The sequence below is a fragment of the Corvus kubaryi genome, unplaced genomic scaffold, assembly GCF_017639235.1.
Source record: "Corvus kubaryi isolate FWS band 111438036 unplaced genomic scaffold, C.kubaryi_AGA036_p1.0 37256, whole genome shotgun sequence".
In the NCBI taxonomy this organism is placed as follows: domain Eukaryota; kingdom Metazoa; phylum Chordata; class Aves; order Passeriformes; family Corvidae; genus Corvus; species Corvus kubaryi.
In genome coordinates, this window is record NW_024581076.1 from 8,257,391 (window position 1) to 8,276,980 (window position 19,590).

Sequence of the window (19,590 nt, forward strand, 5' to 3'; positions counted from 1 at the left end):
AAACAGCTGCTGCATTTCATGCCATGGTTGGTTATATTTCTATGGTAGATGAAGTCTGTATAAGACTGTGAAGAGAAATATAAACTAAAATATATAAATATTTTTTAAAATGGAGTGTGGTATGTACTGGAGTGTTGGATAATGCTGGTGGCAGCCATAAAACACGCGGTTTTCAATAAGATAGATGTTTATTTGTGTTTGTGGATATGTATATCCTGAAGGTTGCTTGTAAGAATCACGTCTATATGTATTTTCAATAAAGGGATGTAGAGATGGAATCATGTAGTAATGACTGTTAAGTTCCTCCTTGTTTATTTGCTGTGCTGTCAGTGCTCTGAGGAACAGAAGTTTAGTACCTTTGCTTCACCTTACCTTTTCCCAGTCTTGCAAGTGCCAGATAGTAAATTTTATGCAGACTTTTTGCATCATTGCCTTATTAGTTGTGGATACTAGCAGCTTTCAGAAAAGGTTGACTCTGTAGAGTATAACAGTCTCTGTTTCATGTTAATGTTTCACATAGGTCCTACTTTGAATTTCCAAGCTGTCAGACCTTTCTGTGAGAAGCATACAGGTTCCTGATGGAAGCAGACATGTCTGCAAAGTTCCACTGCACCCAATTTCCTCGGTTTTAAGGAAAAGGATTTTAAGTGAGAGGCAGTAATAATAAATAAAAAAACATGTTCTGGTGAGTCCAGACTGCTGAAAGCAGAATAAAATGGAAGAGTTTCTTAAAAATTAAATGCTCTGGAATGAAGCTGAGTCAGCAGAGCACAGCTATGGTAATGAACCGTAACCAGAGACTAGGCCACGTTAGCAACGCTGGAGATATCAAGCTCCTTCCAAAGGCCTGTTCCAGTTCAGCTTTGAACCTGAAATAGATGGTCTTCATTGAAGCCTAATTTTTCCTAGGATTCTCAGAATTTGTTCAGATTTTCCTGACTATTCCCTTTATTGTTATTATTAATTACCTACTAGTTCTGCTTTAGTCACCTGGTTGTCTTACTAGCTGGTCCAATCTGCAGTGTTTCATAGTTCACGGAAGAGGAAGGCATTAGATAGAGTTTAATAAACATGTGAGATTGGTAGCTAGCAGTATTCTCAAGCCACATAAAATTCCTGTAAATCAAAGAGAATTAACTGTAATATTTGACTTTAATTTTACTTGGAAATACAAGGAAGGAAATAGATGGATTCAGAACTTAAAGCTAAAAAACTAACAGTGGTATTACTTTAATATCAGCATTTCCTATGAGCTGAAAAGTCACGGGAGGATATTTGTGTAACTGGCAGAAAAGGTTGCTGTTATTGATTGCCTGAGTGAAAGTTTTCACAGTAGGGATAATAAAATAATAAGACAGATTTCAGTATGTGACAGAAGAAGAGGTTGATTTGAGTTTGGCCTGGGTGCCAAACAAGAAAGTGAGCATGGTGAACAATCCCAAAAGCCAGCATGGTTGGGGCAGAGAAGGAACTGTCAGGTTTGGTTCCCTCCACACTCGTGTAACAGTGTCCTGATACACATTGTGCCTTTGTAGTACACCCCAAGACTTCTGGCATATAAAAGACAGTCGTATTTGAGGGCTGAAGTCGTCAAATTATGTAGTATGGATGGGTGTGGCATAGAATTTTATGGAGGTGGAGCCAAACTTTTTGTAGAATGGGCAGCAAGACCAAGGTAAGAGCTGGTAGCCAGTCCTGTGCTACCCATGCTGCTTTTCAGGCTATTTTTCTGGTTTCAGATGCTCAAACAGACCAGATGAAGGGCCTGTACACCAAAAAACTTGCCTAATTTTTTGCCCTACTGTGTAGTATAAGAAAAGAGTTTTCTTTTAGCCCCAACTCTTTTCTTCCCTGTAACATTCTACTTCTAGTTTCATTCTGTTATGGTAGGTATTTCTCATTTAATGAAAATACTGATGACATCTGCTGAAAACTCTGTTATCTTGCTTAAACACGGAACTGCAATACAAAATATTTTATTTAATTTTGAATGATTTGATGAGTCATTTAATAATTATGTTCAATGCATGTATGTAGATAATGCTTCCAAAAACAGAAATGCAGTTCTTATATTCACAAAGTTGTATAAGACTATTAATGTATTGTCATAACAGAGAAAAAGGCATTTCTAAGCTATATTTGATAAAACCACTGTATTTATCTGAGTACCCTCTGTTCTTTCTGAATTGAATATTTTGTTGAAATTCTGTTAGTAACAACTTTCACAGTCTGTGCAGACTTTCACAGACTTGCTTTGTAAATATATATTCTTATTCTATTAATTTTGCTTTTAGTTAAACATCTATTGAACTGGTAGTATTGTGATTGACACCTGGTGATTTGTTTTAACTGATTGTAATCACATTTTTGGAAGAAAAAGCTGTATCCCTTTAGTCATATTGACAACATCTAAAATACTATTTAAATTAAGAACATTACTATGACTGTCTTCCTGTATCAGAAATCCTAAGGTACCTAGTAACAAATGGCTTTAACTCAAGAAAAAATTCAAAGCTAGCATTCAAAAAATTATGTAGAAATGAGATTTGATTTAGGATTGTTTAGTAAGTAAAGCATATAAATGGCTTGAACGCAAAATGAGAAAAACAAAGGCAGCAGAAGGCAAAATTCATCTATATTCCTTTGCATTATCAAAAGATTCCATCTTCTGGTACCTTTTTTGTTCTCCTTTTTTTTTTTTTTTTACTTTCTTCAGCATCCCTAGGTACTTCCTCTTTCTCCTCATATTTTACAATTTCCACTTTTACATCTCATGTTCGTTTCCTGAGTGTACTCACTACTTAACCTTTTTCTCTTATCCCTGAATGTCTAGTCACAGTATTTATTTTACTGTAAGTAAATGAAAATGTGGAATTTTTTTGCATGTCTGATTTAATGTTAATTCACAGCTAAAAAGAAATAAAAACATTTATAAGACAATTTTCCTCTACCAAAAGAGTTCCAAACCTTGTGGTAGATGATTTTAAATTTCAGCTGAATTTAACAAGCATTTTCTTTAAATTGAAATAATAGATTCTAAAGCTTTGAGGACACCCTGCTTTTGTACACCAGAGGCTGACAAAAATCTCTCCGTTGTCTTTATGCTGAACTTTTATGTAAAGCTTTTCTGAAAAGTGATTACCTTCCAGAAATGTGTGTGACATTGTTCTTCTACTGCCAGGTAGGGAATCAAAATCTATCCTAGGCAAAGTTTAGTTGCCCAGGTGGTAGAGAACAGTCCAAATCACCTGCAAACCTGGACTAGGTGAATCCGCAGACACTAAGATATGGCATCATTTATCTTTATTTTGCCATTAGAAATTTGCATACTTTTCCAGAATTTGAGTTTAGGAAAGCCTAATTTGCAGCTCTTGGTTCTCTGATAATATATCAGGCTCCAAAAACTGATTGATGGGTCAGGCACTACTGTCTAAATATGAGGAATAAACAACATTTAATTGAAGTTTAAAAAGACAAGTTATACTTGTGCTCTGTGGATCTTCTCCTATGTATGCCTAAAGAGTAACTTTAGAAACTGTGGATATACTTTCTGGAGAAGGTAATATGTTTGGTATTTGATCCAAAAAGGGTTTGTTTTCCAATTACTCAAAAAAGAATCTTTAAAATTTAAGGGTATCTTTAAAATCTTTAAAATAAAAGGGTATGCCAAAAAATTATTCCTACATTTCAGATTACATTATTTGATTTACATCAGTAAATCAACTTTCAACTAAAGTTAAGGATTTTAGTAATATCTGCTGTTTTCCATTTTGGATTAAATACTTTGTATGAAAAATTCTTCTTTGAAATACAAGGAGTATATATCTTATGTCAAATAAGATATTTTCCTTTTAGTTTATCTTGGAATGCACACATACTTAACGTGTAGTTTGGATTTTGTTGATGCTTCATTTGTTTTCACATCTAACTGAAAGATCAGCTATGTCTTTCCTATAGGTTTTAATCCAAGAAGTGGTATACTGATCAAAACCAGTATTTATACATTTTTCCATGTTCTTCATACTCTCTGTTTCTTGCACTGCATTATTGCTTTGTCACCGTTGCTTAGAAAGAAACTTAGAGATGGTTGCTGCCTAAACAGTTGGAGTCAACATCACCAAAAAAGGCTTCTGCAGTACAAGTCTTTTGATGATTTCCTTATGTGTCTAATATGCATTTAAATTAATTGGGTTTTCCCCTGTGTCTGTAAAAATGTGAGTAATAAAGTTGTTATGACCAGGACTGCAAAGCAACAGGAGCACATCATTTTGAAGTCATTGACATTTACAATTCCTCAGAAAAGGGCAGAGGTTTAAAGTATGAAATGAGTCACAGTATACATAGAAAAGCATTTTGCTTCCCCTGTTACTGAAAACTGAATTTTGAATCTTTAGTTTAGCTACATGTGACTTGTCAAAAAAGGTACAGTTGTTACTTTCCAGATGCAAGGTCAAATGATTCTATCATATTTTTTAAAGTATATATGTGATGAGTTGCTTGAATTAGGGAGGGAACACTCGAGGGTTAGTTTTCACCTCCAGGCTCTATATCTAGTTCTGTTCCTTGTTTCATGTGTTTTTATTTCACTATTCCCAAAAAAAACCAAACGAAACAAAACCAAAAAAAAAAGCTTCACAGAATAGCAGTATAACTCCATTCACTATGTGAAATCATTTATCAAGGCTAAATAAGCTGCTTTTCAAAGTCCACAACCAACACAGGAAAGCACCACAAAAGGGAGTTATTTTGTAATTGTGCTGAAGTCTACTATATGAACTGAAAGTATACCTCTCAAGAGGTAACAGCATTCTACCTGGAAGCAGCACTTTCATAAAAGCAGTAGCAAGGCAAGGAAAAAGAGGGAAAAGTTATGCCGATGTGTATGTCTTTATGCACTTACATAGAGCTATTTCTTTTTGCTCTCACTTCTTCCCAGCTCTGATGACATGAAATATTTTTCCTGCAAACAACATTGAGGATAATGTTAAAGGGCTTTTACTAAAAGCTCTCTCAAAGCAGGACTTGCTTTAGGAACACTATTTCTACAAGATACACTTTGGCCTTGCTGCTGGTAATCATTGTGGTATGATAGGAAATCTCTTCTATCACACACATAGAAAATAAAAATAAATCTTTTTTTTTTTAAGTATTTTTTGACAGAAAAATGTGCAATTGCCTTTTAAAAAAGTATCTAAATTTATTCTTTGTCTGGTAAGCATACATACAAGATTATGACAGCAGAGATTCTTTCGTGACTTGCCTCCATCAGAGAAATTGCTTTAATTTTCTTCACATTTATAAGGAATTTCAAGTCTTTTGATGTGTTTTCAGTGACCCCAATGAAGATTATTTTCCCATTCCTTCCCCTGAGTCAGCTCTGCAATTCTGGTCTCTGTGTCACACTTCTAAGTGCAACAAATAACCAGAAAAAGCATCACAAATGACAATAAAATTTTTGAAAATTTATGCATACAAGTGTTTTGAGATTTCTGGTGTTATATCCAGTGAAGGAAAATTGAAGGCCACAAAACAATTCTTATTTTCATTTAATGAAATGAAGAATTTATGAAAGAAATGAAATTTTGTACACAGAAATCTTAATTTTTGCTGCAACTCAAGGCGACTAGCTACCGGATCCTGTCTGCAAAGTTCAGCTTCAGTGTGTGTTAAAGTAAAACTTTGTGGTTCTTTCTTTTATTATGATACTGTACACTGATAATAAAGGAGGAATTAAAAGTAATTGAGAGCATCCAAGTTGTACAGTAACAATAAAGAGCAAAAAAACCTAATTGAGAACAACAATTTGAATGGTAATACAAAGAGCATGGGATGTATCCATTTTGTCAGATACTCAAATAAACTTCTTCTCTTAATGTCCACAACACCCAGAGACATAAAAACCACTTTAAAGTAGCCAGAATTCTGTTTAATCACCCAGGTTAAGAGTGGTACTGCTGACATGATATAATAAAAGATTGAATGTCATGACTTACAGGGAATTCTTAGATGTTATTTCCAAATAAGTCATATGCTAAATAAGTACTATTTATTTTTGCAGGAATTTTTTCTTTGTTTTAAAATAGGATCTGTTTGTAAAAGCTATGTAAAATATTACTCTACAAATTGTTGCTGTCTGTTGATATTTCATTCTGGTTGAGTTTTCTTTTTTTTTTAATTAAACACAGAATTCAACTTACTCTTGTTCACCTCAAAGTAACTGCCCATCCCACTCTCCCGTCTGTCTTTGTTGACTTTGCAGTCAAATTTGAGTATGATAAAATAAAGGCATAGAGGTTTTCAAGGTTATGAAGTTTTTTCAAGTTTAGTGGAAGTTTGTTGTGAGATAATGCCCTCATTAGAGTAAAACTCTGTCCTGGTGTACATTCTGTTGGCATGTGAATAACATCTACTGGGTCAGAATACGCAGCTGAAGCTAGCTAATACTGATGGGTGTTATATTTGGCTCAGGAAATTTTTATAGAGCACATGGATAGAGCAAAAGTAACAAGATTACTGCGTTGATATGGGTACTTGACCAAACATACAAATCTGTACAGAACTAGGTCTCATCACTACTTCTGGTTATAGTGCAAATTATTAATTAAGCTTTCACTGTTTCTTTGCTTTTTTTAAAGGATTTTTTAGACACAATTGAAAGCAACAGCAAACATACACAGGCCCTGTACCCTGGTCTCTTCTTACTCTGTACTGTACTGCTAATTTTAGTTTCATCTTTGCTGCTGATTTAAGTGATGAGCATAAACTGGGCTTTGAGTTTGCTCTTTCTCAGCACTCCTCCCGCATGAAACACCTCCCAACACAAATCCTGAATTTGTTTCAGAATATTATTACTGTGTTCATAAAAGATGTCCTATATGTTCAAGTACCATGTCTGACCTGCTCCTTGGTCAGAGGTAGTGAGGACCAATCCCTCATGTCTTGTAGCTTTTTGTAACATCTAAGAATTCCTGGGGCACTCAGGAATCACAAGTCAGCTCTGGTAGGTTAGTATTTAGACCATGGAGACAGAAGCTCTGCTTTGTGTATACTTCCTGAATGACTTTGTACGTACCTAGACATAACCTGAATCACTGTCTTGATAGTGATTCTACTTTCTTTTTTCTCCATGCATTTTAGCAAAATGGCTAGAGAAGGTGGACTTGAGTATCTTCCTCAGCAGATGTGCAGAGTTGGATGACTTCTAACAATCATTTACAATTGGTGTTAAAAATTATTAAGTACTGCAAACAATATTTTTGGTGATTGATGCTGCAAGTATCTACCGTGGTACTTTACAAGAGTATTGGGAGGTGTGTTCATCCAGTCAACAGTATTCATTCAGTTCCTTTGTGGGTTACAGAGTTTTTTTATTGACTTGTATTTGCTTTTGAGTATTAATACTGTACATTTGAGTACTGGATATATATTGAAGATTTATATTTTGTGTGCCTGAACAGAGATACCAAAAAGAAAATACTAACGGAATTAACATCAATGTTCCCCAGTGAAGAGGTCTGGGAAATTTCTCTATGTGCCCTTTCATTCTGGAGGCTGGCTCTGAAGAAATGTCCCAAGTTAAAAAAAAAAAAAAAAACAGTAGAAGATATTTTGGGACAAATCAATAAAATTGATAATAATGATTTTTCTGTCATCAGGACCAGATGTTATTCACTCATGTTCAGAAGGCAAGAAGTTCTTTGTGTGCCTTTCTGGTAAAAAAAAGCAAGATAGCACTAAACATGGCTTCATCCTAATTTTCTACCCCAAGAACTTCTGATATATTTAGTATTACTAAATGCATGATTTTCACTTTACAATATATCCCTACTGTCCCTTCTTCCAAGAGCTTGAGTACAGAGTAGAATAGTGATGAGAAATACACATAAATCTTCAAATATTATGCAATTCCTATCAATTTTTATATGCAAGCAGGAAGAATTTTGTCATTGTCAGAGAATACCCCCAGGCAGATTATCCCTATCTTGAAAATTTGAATAAACAAAAGAGCACTAATGTCATTTTAAGCCAAAATGTAACCTTTGTTGTGTTTAGAAATGGTTATAAAGGGATTTTAAAGGAAGAGTCTCTTATGAACAAGTAAAATGTAGAGTAAGCAAACAGAGACTATCAGATGTTTGCAAGCAATTGGGGAAGAATGTTTTAAGTTACAGCCATTGAACAGAATAATTTCTGATAAGCTTGGAACTTCCAAAGGTGGACATCTTCCTAGTCCATTGTAATGCAATGTGAAAAACAGTTTTTCTTAAAGAATAAAGGCCATGTCTTAAAGATACATATTTTCTGTAGCTGTCTCCAGTGCGGTAATTTTCTGGACTTGCCAATGATACTGTAAATCTAAGTGAAAGAGTTTTTCGCTGGAGGAGAGTAGAGAGTTTAATGTACAATTGAGAATACAGGAATACTTCTGTAGAGCAGTCCTGGAAATGAACAGCAGACTCACATGTCATTTTCTATCCAGCACTTTCTAAGCGGTCTGGTTGTACTGCTTTTGCAGGCACAACAGCTTGTGGTGTAAAAATATGGTATCAAGAGTAAAAATTTTGATTTCATTAAGTGTCTGAAATGTCAAATTATTTGCCAGTCTCCAACTTTCTAATACAAAACAGAAATATATTTCTAAAGAGCCCAGTATGTTTTATCTTTGCTAGAAATTTCAGAAAATTTACCATTTGGAGTTGTTATTGAAAAGGCTGTAGCAGGGAATTAAGAACGATTTATAAAGGTCAGAGCATATTCCAGATTTTTTTTTCGGTTAGAATGACATCTTTTGTGCCCTACATGCAAATCTAAGTAAAAACATAAATTTTAGTTATGTAGCCCTATGGAGCTACCATGTGATGCAAAACAGTTCACTTCCTTTGTACAAGTTGATGAAATAGTTTGCAGTTCAAATGAGGAATTATTCCCTTTTATAAAAGCAATAACATTTTTCTTAGAAGAAGATTTGAAATTGTGTAACACACAACATTCTTGTTCGCCACACAGGGATTTTGTTATCTTGGTAATTTCCTAAGTATTACTGACTTACTTGGGTAGCTAGATACACAGCAAGATGTTGCTAAGTCTTGGTCTGACTAAATATGTGGTTTTAATTGTCATGTTTAACTTCTGATTTCAACTGACTTTTGTCTTGCCTGTTGTAATTAAATTTTTGTTATAAAACCATAAAATTGGATGTCTGGGATAGATCACATAAAATAACACGATTTATATACTGTAGTCTGTAGCTATCACATCCTTGTTTGGTATTGGATTTTGCATATCTGAAATTTTACAAAATTCTGTAATGTGATGTTTCATTGAGAATTTTGGTCATCAAGTTACTTGCCGATGACCTTAAGAATTCGATGCCAGACTTTTGCTGTAAATAACTATAATGAGGACTGAACAGAAAGGCTTTATCTGCATACAGTGTAATGTGCAGGTCTCTTCTGAATAAGGAAATCATTTAGCTGTCACTGAATGAAAGAACTAAAATGCTAGTGAACAAAAACTACCTCTGATAGATTATAGCAAAAATTCTGTAAATTTGACAGCCACCTTCTCTTCATTTCTCTCCTTGAAATGTCAGATAATACGTGGATTGCTTTGTAAACCTTTATTTCTTGCAAGGAATGACAACCCCAAGGGAAAGTTTCCACATTCACCTGAAGAAAAGCCCTTTGACACCTGGAAGAATCAGATGATCAGAATAAGAGAGGATGTGGTGTTAAGTAATTTTATAATTATTTTCAAACTATCATTTTATAAATTAGAGTTGGAAAACTTATTAAATCCTCAAGATGTCCCTGTGTGTTTAATTTTATTTTGTCCTTCTTAATGAGAAAGCCCTTTATACAGGAGACTAAATGCACACTGTTCTTATTTTTCATAAAGACAGGATTTTTATTAAACTATAAGGAGACAAAGGGTGATTCTCCTAGCCTTTCCAAAAGAACAAGATGGCTCTCAGCATTCCTTGCACATTAATATTTTCCTTTCTTTCACCTGTTCGAGACAGGGGCTGCAGGTCTCATGCTAGTTGTTTTAAGACTTGCCCATACAAACACAGGCAGTTAAAGTTCATACTTAGCTTAATTATAAACACTTTCCTAAATGCACAATTAAAGAAAAAGAGGGATCTAGAGGAATTAGTCTGCTCTGGCTTCTGTTTCAGAGAGAGAAACCTCACAGTCAGAAGACTACAACGATTTCTGTTCTGATGTTCACTGCAGTACCTTATGTATCTGGTGTACTTGCCGTCCTTCAAGGAAAAAATAAATCATGTTGAAGGGCAACTACTGTGGGGGGAAAATGTATTGGACTTTAGAGGGCAAAATTTATTTCACAATTAGGTTCATTAAAGCAAATTGTTCACTATCACATTTTTGTCATCTACTCAAGGCCCATGAGATATCTTCTTCTCAAAGGGATTGGAGAATAATAACTGTACTAGTAAGAAAGATTAGTTACTTGTTGCAGGTTTAATGTTTTAAAATGCCTTTGTAGTAATAAACTCTGTTGAAAAATACCGAAAAACATTTAACAGGACAAGACAATATTTTGCAGATGGAAAATGTGGAAATTCATTATACAAAGAACTGTAAGTAAGGAAACAAATAATCTTGACACCATTAATGGATCTCAGTCTTTAATTGCTAAGTGAAAACAATGTCTGTACCGACTGCTCTTTTCTCCTTCTTAAAGGATTATTTCTAAAATCTGTGATAGTAATGAGAGCTCCATGGGGGTTAACCAGTAACCTCACCTGCATCACCATTCAATCATTTCTACACCAGTTATTCTAAGTTCTTTGTGGTTTTGTTTGTCTACCAAGACAGAGTAACATATATGTTGAAAAACTCAGAAAAGTAGTAATTGTGAGATTTTAATTTTCCTTTCACATTATGGTACTCAAGGTCACTTAACTGTAATGGTGACTGAATTTCAGAGAGAAAAGGTTCACTTTTTTTTTTTTTTTTTTAATTTAAAACACTTTCAGGCATTTCACCTAAAAGACATAGGATTTCTCATACCACAGATAAGCTACTTCTTCAGATGCTCATAAAGTATGCAAAAATTTAAAATAATTTACGAAAAGTCTATGTAATATTTTTGCTGGTCTTTTAATTCTGGTGGGAGTACCATGAAATTTTTTTTTTTAAAGGAGAAAAATAAATCAAATTGAAAGATAGAAAACAGAGTTAAAAAAAAATTTTTACTGTGAGATTCAAGAGTAGACGTATATTAGACATATGTTATATAGCATATTATATTAATATTATTAATATTATATTCTAATAGCAATATGACATCTATTTTTATAGTATTAATGATCATGTTATTAATTTTATATAATCCTGTGCTATCAATGACTGCCTTTCAGCTCTACTTAAAATGTGCAAAGCTGTTAATTGTGACCATGTCATAGTTATTATGCAAATGTGCACTGCAGGGTATGCAAACAGTTAACTAGGCCCTGTGAATTTCTTCACTGGTTTCCACAAATTACACTGCAGGGATCCAGCTCTTTTCAGCTGATGGCACTAGTTTACAATTCAAACTGTAATGTGCTATACAACAAAAATTTCAACAAAGCAAGGCTGGGCAAGATTAAAAACAATATGATGGAAGGGTTGAAAGTAACTATGAAATTTTCATCTAATCATGAGAGTTTGATTTTTCCCTGCCTTTCTGGTTTTGTCTTGAAAGCTTTTCCATATGGATTCCAAAGGTTTCCCATCTTTTTCTCTGAACAACAGGATTGCCTTAAATGTTTTTCATCTTTCAGGAAAATACTCCAACTGCACCCCTTTCCTGTTGGTTAATCAGTGGACTGCTTCTGTTTTTACAAAGACAAAAGCGTGCGTGCCTGAATGCACTAGAGTGTGAAGTGTTGGTGTACTTCTGATGTTCACATTATATAATAATACCCATCTAGCCCAATGCAACATACATTAAGAAAATTAATGAGTATAATATTCCATGAAGATACCGTACACAGATCGTAAAAATAGTTCTCACTTGCCTCAGCTGACAGGTTAATTTCAGTTCACAGTTTGCATACAATGGCACAAGAATTTCGTTTAAGAGGTTAAAATGGGCTTTTCACTGTACTGTTTTCGTTTAGCACTATCACCTCTTTTCATCCCCACACATACTGTGAAGTATTTTGCACGTGAATGAATATATTTCATGTAAAGAGGTGTCGTGGTTTAGGAATGCTGTTCTCCAATTCAATACTCCAGCTAAAACCATGCTGCCACTTGCTCCCCCTCTCCTCCAACTGGAAGCACAAAAGGTAAGGGTTGTGGGTTGAGATAAGAACAGTTTGCTGGAAATAGCAATGAGATAAGAAAATGAACAGTAACAGCAACAATATTAATAAGAGAAGGTATAGCACAAAGAAATTATTTGCACGGAAAACCTGCAAGAGTAAGCAAATACCGACTGCTTCTTCCCAACCATGTTTTCTTCCACTGAAAGGAATGCCCTTTTCCTCAGAAGGCAGACTCCCTTCTCCCCCACCCCTGCCAATGACCTGCTGGGGTATAGAAAAACACCAGGGTCCTGGACACACCCCCTCAACCATGTTCCCTTCCGTCTGCTGCAAAAAATTAACCTTGCCTAGCCAAAAGCAGAACAAGAGGGAAGAGTAGATGCACTAATGGCTGTTCATGAAGAAGAACATGTATAGTACAAACACCAGTGGTGCAAATTTCATCATGAAACCTCACCAGCTCTTCTTAACTCAGATTTGAAGGGGTTTTATTGAGTGCTAAGCTTTTGGTCTCTGCTGAGAATATAAAATGCTAATAATTACGTAATTATTAATGGAATTACAGCTGGTTGTTAGTATTAACCAACTAAGCAGTCCTATATTTAAATTATGTTTTCCAATTGTATGTTATTATCAGCTGCTTTATGACAACATGACAAAGTACTTGAGTAACACAGTTCTGAACTGTGCATTAAGGGGAATTTTATTTACGTGAAAATAATGGCCATTTATGAACAAAAACAATGAAAACATTTTTACAGTTGAAGTACACTGAAATTACTTATTTTAATTGAAATAGTAGTATTTCCTACAGATAAGTCATTCCAATAATATGATTAACAAGCTTTTACTCAGGCTTGCTTTCCTAAGCAGGCTAACAGATAAGTTTACAAATTCCTTTTTAAAAACATGGCTGCCTTAAATGAATATTTCAGAGCTGTCAGAATAGCTTTTTTTACTCGATGCCCAAACCAACTTCAGTCCAAAAGTAACATTAGTGATAGAGAGTTTTTCAGTGTCTTTCATTAATCAATATTAATATAAAAATATTCTGGACCTCAGAATCACTCGAATGACAGAGACCAGTTTCTAAGTTTTGTGTGGAAAAAGGTGGACTAGAGCTAGAGAAATGTTCTGTCATGGCTATATATTTTTAGAGGGCAGCTATAGTAACACAGTGTGAAGAACATACAGCTCTTTCATGGGCAGCTCATATGTATTACTACAGGCATGAATTTCATGCCTTACATGCAACACATACAATGCCTCAACACATGGGAGATCTCACAGTGTCAAAAATCTGCAGTGTTACTGATTGTTCACAAGTTTCATCTATCACTTAAAATCTGTGAAAAATCTTTTGGCAGCTGGTTAGCATTCAGTATCTGGTTTAAATCAGCAAAGAGGCAGGAATTAATTGGATTTAAATGAATCCCAGTAAAATAGATGATCACAATTAGAAAATACTTCTAAATAACAAGCTATCATGATGGAGCTCAATCCCGTGAATTATGGCCAAATCTACAAAAATCCATAAGAAATGTGCTGATTGTGTTGGTCTTTGAATAGGAACACCAAGAAATTCCACTTCCAATTAAATAGTTTATTTGTAGTAATTTATTTTGTGGTACTGCTGACCTGATGCAAGTAAGATTTTTTCATGGCCCATTTGAAAGATATAAGAATTTTCATTCTGAAGCTCAATTGCTATTTTATCTGCACTGTAGGTTGCCAGTACTTCTTAGTCAGTGTGTGCTGCTTCGTTGTAAAATAATACAAAGATAACATTTACCACAGTCATTGTGCATTCTGCACGTTTCTTGCTTCTCCAACTAACTTGTGTACATCCAAGTGTCTATGTCACCACTTCCTTCTTGGTGCCTGTTTAGTATGCTCCTATACAACCAGTTCCATGGTTTTTCCATTTACAAATCACATTTTTCATCACAGTACTAAATATGTGTTGTTTTTCTTCTAACCATTTACCTTGATTCTTGGCAGACTTCACAACAGAACTATGAGGTCTGCCTATCCAAGGTTTTCCTTTCCAACCCTCATTCTAAAGCATCCTAAACTTGTAAAAAGATTTCTCTCTGACTTCTCCAGAGAGGTCTAAGATTATTTTCCTGTGTGATTTCATCTCACGAACATATAAGTCAGTAATATGGAAAGTTGATTCTCCCAAAAGAAACAGTCCAACAGTATCAGTTCTGAAAGGATTTCCACTGTAATTACTTGGTACTAGGACACTAATTCTCTTAAAAATCATGAAATATTATGTTAGGGAGAAAAACTTAATCCTTCTCAAAGCATTCAGTTGTCTAGGCCAGCACTGCCTGTTTACTATGACCAAAGCAATTTTTGGCAGTATTAATAATGCTCAGGAACAACAGAACTGTTTTCTGTCAGGAAAAAATAATTCATGCAGGGAATGATGCTGTGCTGGGAGATGTCCCCTGTGGAATTTCTGAAGGGCTGAAAACAATCACAAAACTTTAAGGCTTTTTGCTGAAATGCATAATGGATTTTGACCTCACCTCATTAAACAGCAGTACATAATACATAATGTATAAAACCCTCAACTCACACAATAAACATTTTACAACAGGGTATAAATGGAACAGAGAAGAATAGGAATCAGAAAAAGCCTATCTTATTGTTAAATTTACATGCTTTTGGAAATCATTCTGGTTGAAATGTCTAAAACATACAGGCATACACATATAAGAAAGTCATCCCAAGCTCTCTTTCTTTCTCTTTTGATGGAGAGAAGTCAAACACATCTAAGGCGCAGTTCATTGGATGGCTAAAATTCTCATCTAACTTAAGTCAGATAAATAATTCTCAGCAGGGAGTCCTATCTCCATTAACCATAAAGGGAGTCCAGGTTGACTGGCTCAGATATTCAGGGCTAAATTGTTCATATCTTACATTGCGAGATGAATTCCAGCCTCAGAGACCACTGTAATGAGGCTGCATAAGAACTCGAAGATGGGAGAATTAATTAACTCTTTGGCAAATGATCTTTCTACTGCAAAATTTACCTTGCAGACCTAGGGAACAGCACAAGGAACAGGCAAAGCAGTCTGCCTTGTGAAGGGGGCGTAGAAGAGATTGCAAGCAAATTCACGTGCAAGTGCTCACCACACGGAAACCGGCAACACCCTGACCACTCACCCGTGTCCAGCGGGACTGGAAGGGATCCCTTCTCCCCCACCAGCCCCTGCACATGGCCACACGAGGCTGTGTAGGATAACCTCGGAGTCCTAGCCATGCCCCTCCTGGCTACTGCAAATATTAACCGTGTCTTGGCCAGAACCAGGACATAGTTGCACTACACATGGGCAAGAACCACACAGCTTATTTCTCAAAGTGTATTTCTGGGTGTTACCAGATAAGAGGTACTGCATCCTGTTCTGTAAGTTATGTGTTGAGAAGAAATCTGTGTGGAAGTCAGGGTAAAGGTTTGTCTAAGCATCTTCCGGAACCCATTGTATGTATAATGTCCCAATGGCATGACAGAGCACAGTAACAGAGATTTCAGATAAGGGGCAACTTCTGTGTGAGTAATATGGTTTACTATACAAGAATTAGATAGAAAACAGAAAAAAAATTAGTATTGACTCATATATAAACAGTATTCTGTAACCAGTACGATGTGCTAGTGTAATTCACTGAACTGAAATGCATAATCTGATATTTTTAAACAAACATAGTTCATGTGGTGAATATTTAATAACATCTTGTAAATCTACAATGTTTTGCACTAATATTAAGGCAAGTTATTTCAGAGTCTATAATTCTTAAGGAATAAATTGTTATACTATTTTCAGCTATGAAAAGATTTACATACATAGTCTATGAGCAACTGAAACTGATAGCAGAAAAAATAATAAATATAATATTATACCATAATGTTTGTAGCAAAATTAATCTTATGAACTGCTGATAATTTGGTCTAATTTTTTAATATAAATAAACAACAAATTAAGTTTTTTTGTGGATGTGCAGAAATAAGATGACCACTGCACATATACAAAGGGATAATGCATAGACTTCTGTTCAGCTGTAAACTTATATTTCATTCTCTGTCTTGCTAGGAAGCCACAGGAACAAAAGATGGCATCTTTCTAAAGATGAGGGTTAGAAGTGAGAGCCACAAGCGTGCTACAGACACAGGATGGCTCTGCAGGAAACTTGAACAGAGGCAAGGATGTCACTTGATCATGTTTTGAAAGCTGTGTGAGCAGAGCATGGTGATCTCACTGATAGGAGGAAATTGGGAATTGAGAGCAGACCTTGTGTGAAACCTTTCTGAAGGCACTTTCATTTGGGAGCATCGTACTGTTAGGAAAGTGGAGCATTTTTTGGATGTGAGAGGCCTGTGGACATACCTGGCTCATGGAAGGGCTTGAACTTAAAATACCTTTTTTGTTTCTGACATCCATGATTGGATTGGGGTTTTTTTTGCTTTATCTCAGTGTAAATGAGGCAGATTTTGCCCACTGTTATTTTTGATAAGTAGCGTCATCTGCTGAGTTTTTATTATTTTGGCCAAAACTGTAAGCTTTAATGGATGGTTTGAAGTGTTGATGATCACTGTGCTGTGAAAATGGAAGTTAGTGAATATTCTCATGTTTTAAGGAAGTGCAACCTTGTAAGATTCCTTTAAATTCAAACAATGCTTCTTTAAGAACTATAGTATAAAGTGAAGTTGTTTAAACCCAGTAGGCAATGTTTTTAATGCTGATATATCTTTAAATATGAATATCTGAGATGAATTGAGAAATCATTATTTCCTGTACATCATAAAGAATAATATCTTTTCTTTACATACATATTCTGAAACCTAAAATATATTGGAAAATATATATATATATATTTTTTTTTTCCAACTGATACGCAGTTGTGAGCTGTAGATTATTATATGATCCCATGAAATATTTTATGATGGGAGAATTAGAATATTATGACAAATAGGAGGAAAGTGTTGCCATTCTTTATAGGATAAATAAATTTAAGCCTCCTGAAAACAGCAGTTAATGCAGTTCATGTATTAAAACATCACGTTGCATGTATCAAAAACTAAGATGTAAGTTGAACAGGGCACGATGAAAATGTTTTCCAGGTAAAACTTCATAAGAGTTTCTGGTTTCTAACTATTACAAATATATCTTCATCTTTTCTTTGGAGTTTTGTATAAATATTGTCACTTAAATTAAGCAACTAAGCAGTTCCCTTTCTTTTTTCCTTTACATAGCAGATGGTACGTGAACAATACACGACAACAACACCAGGCACAAGCCTAGAGAGGCCGAAGAATGAATATATCTACAAAATTGGAATTTATGGCTGGAGAAAGCGTTGCCTCTACCTGTTTGTTCTCCTTCTGCTTATCATCCTAGTTGTGAATTTTTCTTTGACAATTTGGATTCTTAAAGTGATGTGGTTTTCCCCAGTAAGTGTCCTCTTTAATTTACATTCTTGTCTTCTCTTTCCTGCCTCACCACTTCACTTATTTTGTACGTACACCAGCTTCTCTGTAGGTAATGGATGGTTCTATTTTCTTTCTTCTCAATTGTGATTTGTACTTTGGTTGAAAGTATGTTAGAAAAATCTATCTTTGAACATACTTCCTCGTATGTAATTTCTATATTGGCAATAATTTTTGGAAGACTGAGGTTGTTGATGCTTTACATTGCAGTGAATTCTAACCATTCTATGAGAATGTATTTTACTGTTGTCTCATAGTCTCTGTTTGGCTGATATTTTTTAAATGTGTTTGCTGTAATTTTATCTCATACAGAATTCCTTAGTTAAAATATTGCTGACCGTTGCTGTGGTTTTTTAGCTTCCTTCTCCTATTTATCAGCATCTAAAATTTAACAATTTATTTGCCCAATTAATTACAGCTCGGAGGTAATTATCACTACTTCATGCTTGAGGCTAAGCAGCTATATCATTCAGAAATAAATTTAATAAGTTTCCACTGTCATATATATTTTAATATTTATAATGTAATTTTGCATGTAGTAGATTAAAGGGTAAGTTTCAGAAGTCTGCAAGATATGATTTTAGTCAGAATGCAATAAAATGTATCAGTGAATATCTAAGATAAGCTAATTTGCTCCTAACATGCAGTTGTGATACACAAGTGATTTGAATAGACTTGTTACAAGAAAAACAATAATAATAAATTTCTACAGCTCTGCCCTGGCTACTGAAGAAAGTCTTTGTTGTTAAACCTCTGTCACTAAGTGAAGACCACTTTATCTTATTATAAATATTTCTATACTTGCTAAAACGAAAGTATGTTAACTTTAAGTCCTACTTACTAATACAGTTTTTAGTGCTTGAATTCCCATGAAGGGTTTTCCCCCACATAAATTCTTTACAGTACTGTTACTGTCATACAGATTACAGTGCTGAACATCTTAGATCACATAATTTTTCTCTTATGCAGCTCACACGGAAGATGTGCTTTCAGTGCCTGCATGTCATAAATCACAGAGAACATGAGAAACTTGTAATTGTTTCTGTGTGGCTCAGGGTTCTATTTTTAAGGAGTTTTAAAAATTACTTTATGTTGGTTTGATTTCTGCGTATGAGCCTGGGCATTTCTCTTCTGATACCAGTGAGGACTTAAAAAAAATAGCATTAGAGAGTCTACTTCTAGGAATGCCAATCTCCTCATAGTTGCCTGTGAGGAAGGCACCAAATGCCGTGATCTGCTGAGGGACAGTGTCCTTCTGCTTTTGCAACAAGAGCAGTGGAGTAACAGCTGTAGCAAAGCAGGTTTACATTCTTTCACAGAGTGGGCTATGAATGCCTTGATTACAAGGAATTTCCTAATTCTGTGTTAAAGAATCTGTATGCCTGACACACCCAACTGGGTAGTGATTTAACCGTAATGCCTTCATTAATTTGGGATAATTTTAGGGAAATACTGCAATTCAGCTAAATATCAACTGTAAATACACTTGTGCAAAGTGCACATGTATGTCACAATCCTCACAAAAGTACATGTGACGTTGTTAAGAATGGAGAACGTTTTTTACTGGGTATGGTTTTAATAGACTACATCTCTCGAGAAAAGAAGTAACTCTCCGGATAACCAGAAATACCACCCAGAGAATCACAAGAGAAGCACTGATAGCCACTGAGTGTAAAAAAGATGTTTACTGCATGTTCAAAGTCTACAAGTATAATTGGAAACGTCACAGTCCTTTCCTGTGTCTAAGGAAACACCAACTGTGAAGAATTTGTGTAACAGTCACAGAAATTGCCAATACTACCATAAAACCCTTTTC

At 35.0% G+C, this 19,590-nt stretch overlaps 1 protein-coding gene across 6 annotated transcripts in view; it reads left to right on the forward strand.

Annotated features, from left to right (window-relative positions):
• The window catches only part of SGCG (sarcoglycan gamma), a 110,657-nt gene that overhangs the window by 36,328 nt on the left and 54,739 nt on the right, over positions 1-19,590 (forward strand). For 4 of the 6 annotated variants that reach the window (XM_042023966.1, XM_042023967.1, XM_042023971.1 and 1 more), the window contains one exon: positions 17,541-17,738. In XM_042023966.1, the coding sequence (XP_041879900.1) occupies positions 17,544-17,738 (195 nt within the window). In that variant the 5' untranslated portion in view covers positions 17,541-17,543. The remainder of the gene's footprint in view (positions 1-17,540; positions 17,739-19,590) is intronic. The other 2 variants (XM_042023968.1, XM_042023969.1) reach the window with 1 other exon arrangement.